This window comes from Empidonax traillii, unplaced genomic scaffold, assembly GCF_003031625.1.
Source record: "Empidonax traillii isolate 1590-97213 ecotype Southwest subspecies unplaced genomic scaffold, ASM303162v1 scaffold3272:size13947, whole genome shotgun sequence".
Lineage (NCBI taxonomy): Eukaryota > Metazoa > Chordata > Aves > Passeriformes > Tyrannidae > Empidonax > Empidonax traillii.
In genome coordinates this window covers 12,642-13,947 of record NW_020958465.1, presented here as the reverse complement: position 1 = coordinate 13,947, position 1,306 = coordinate 12,642, and the positions used below count along the sequence as shown (strand labels likewise).

The 1,306-nt window shown below is 55.4% G+C and overlaps 1 protein-coding gene across 1 annotated transcript; it reads left to right on the top strand.

The window, feature by feature from the left end:
* Window positions 1-4: 4 nt before the first annotated feature.
* On the top strand, window positions 5-829 carry LOC114072466 (zinc finger protein 154-like; the record flags this gene model as incomplete). Its single annotated transcript, XM_027910359.1, has 2 exons — window positions 5-394; window positions 479-829. Coding segments are annotated over 2 exons (741 nt in total), but the record flags the coding sequence as incomplete, so codon positions are not given.
* Window positions 830-1,306: the final 477 nt, after the last annotated feature.

Below are 1,306 nucleotides of genomic sequence, written 5' to 3'. Positions count from 1 at the left end.
CCTGTGCCGGGAAGGCGGCCGGAGCTTGAGCCGGAGCTCCGAGCTGGTGGTCCCTGAGCAGCCTCCCAGCAGGGAGAAGCCCTTCAGGTGCTTGGAATGTGGGAAGAGCTTCAGGAAGAGCACCCAACTCCTCAGCCACCAGCACATCCACACTGGGGAACGGCCCTACACGTGTAGGGAATGTGGGAAGAGCTTCAGGTACAGCACCAACCTGATCACCCACCAGCGCATCCACACTGGGGAACGACCCTACCCATGTAGGGAATGTGGGAAGGGCTTCAGGGACTGCTCCAAACTCCTCAGGCACCAGCTCATCCACACTGGGGAACGACCCTACACATGTAGGGAATGTGGGAAAAGCTTCAATGTCAACTCCTCTCTGATCCGACACCAGGTTATCCACACAGGGGAACGGCCCTACAAATGCTTGCAATGTGGGAAGAGGTTTCAGTTCAGCTCAACTCTCCTAGTCCATGAGCGGATACACACAGGGGAGAGGCCCTTCCGCTGCACCGACTGCGGGAAGGGCTTCAACCAGAACTCCCACCTCGTCAGGCACCGGCGCATCCACACCGGGGAACGGCCCTACAAGTGCTTGCAATGTGGAAAGAGGTTTCAGACCAGCTCCAAGCTCCTCAGGCATGAGCAGGCACACACAGGGGAGAGGCCCTTCCGCTGCACCGACTGCGGGAAGGGCTTCAAACAGAACTCCAACCTCGTCAGGCACCGGCGCATCCACACCGGGGAGAGGCCCTACAAGTGTGGGGAGTGTGGGAAGAGCTTCAGCCAGAGAGGTAACTTGATCTCCCACCAACGGACACACCGGTAAGGAAAGCTCTAGGAGTGCCACAACAGCGGGAAGAGCTTCGGCCGTTGCTCCCACCCCAAATGACCCCCCTGATGGTGAGGCAACCCCTGGAGTCCAGGGACTGTCAGTCCATCCCTTTCTACCAGAAAGGGCCAGTCCCCTTTGCCAGGGGCATGTTGTGCCAGCAGAACCCTTCTTGGGGGGTGTGTGGAGATTCCTGCCTTGGCTGGGACCCCCCAAGGTCAGTGCTGGAGGTTGAGAGCAGAGATCTCCCCACGAGCGTTGGTCTGGGGGAGTTCCATCCATGTCTATTTCATAATTCTTGCTTTGGTGCCAGCTAGAGTAGAATTGCTTCAACAATTGCTTTAGTTTAGAGCACTGTCCTATCTTATGCTGTCCTACTGGTAGTTTTAGTGTTTCTATTGTGCAGTAAATAATTCTGATGAAGATCTTTTGTCTAATCATTTGTAACTCTAAATAATTCATTTCTATCAAATA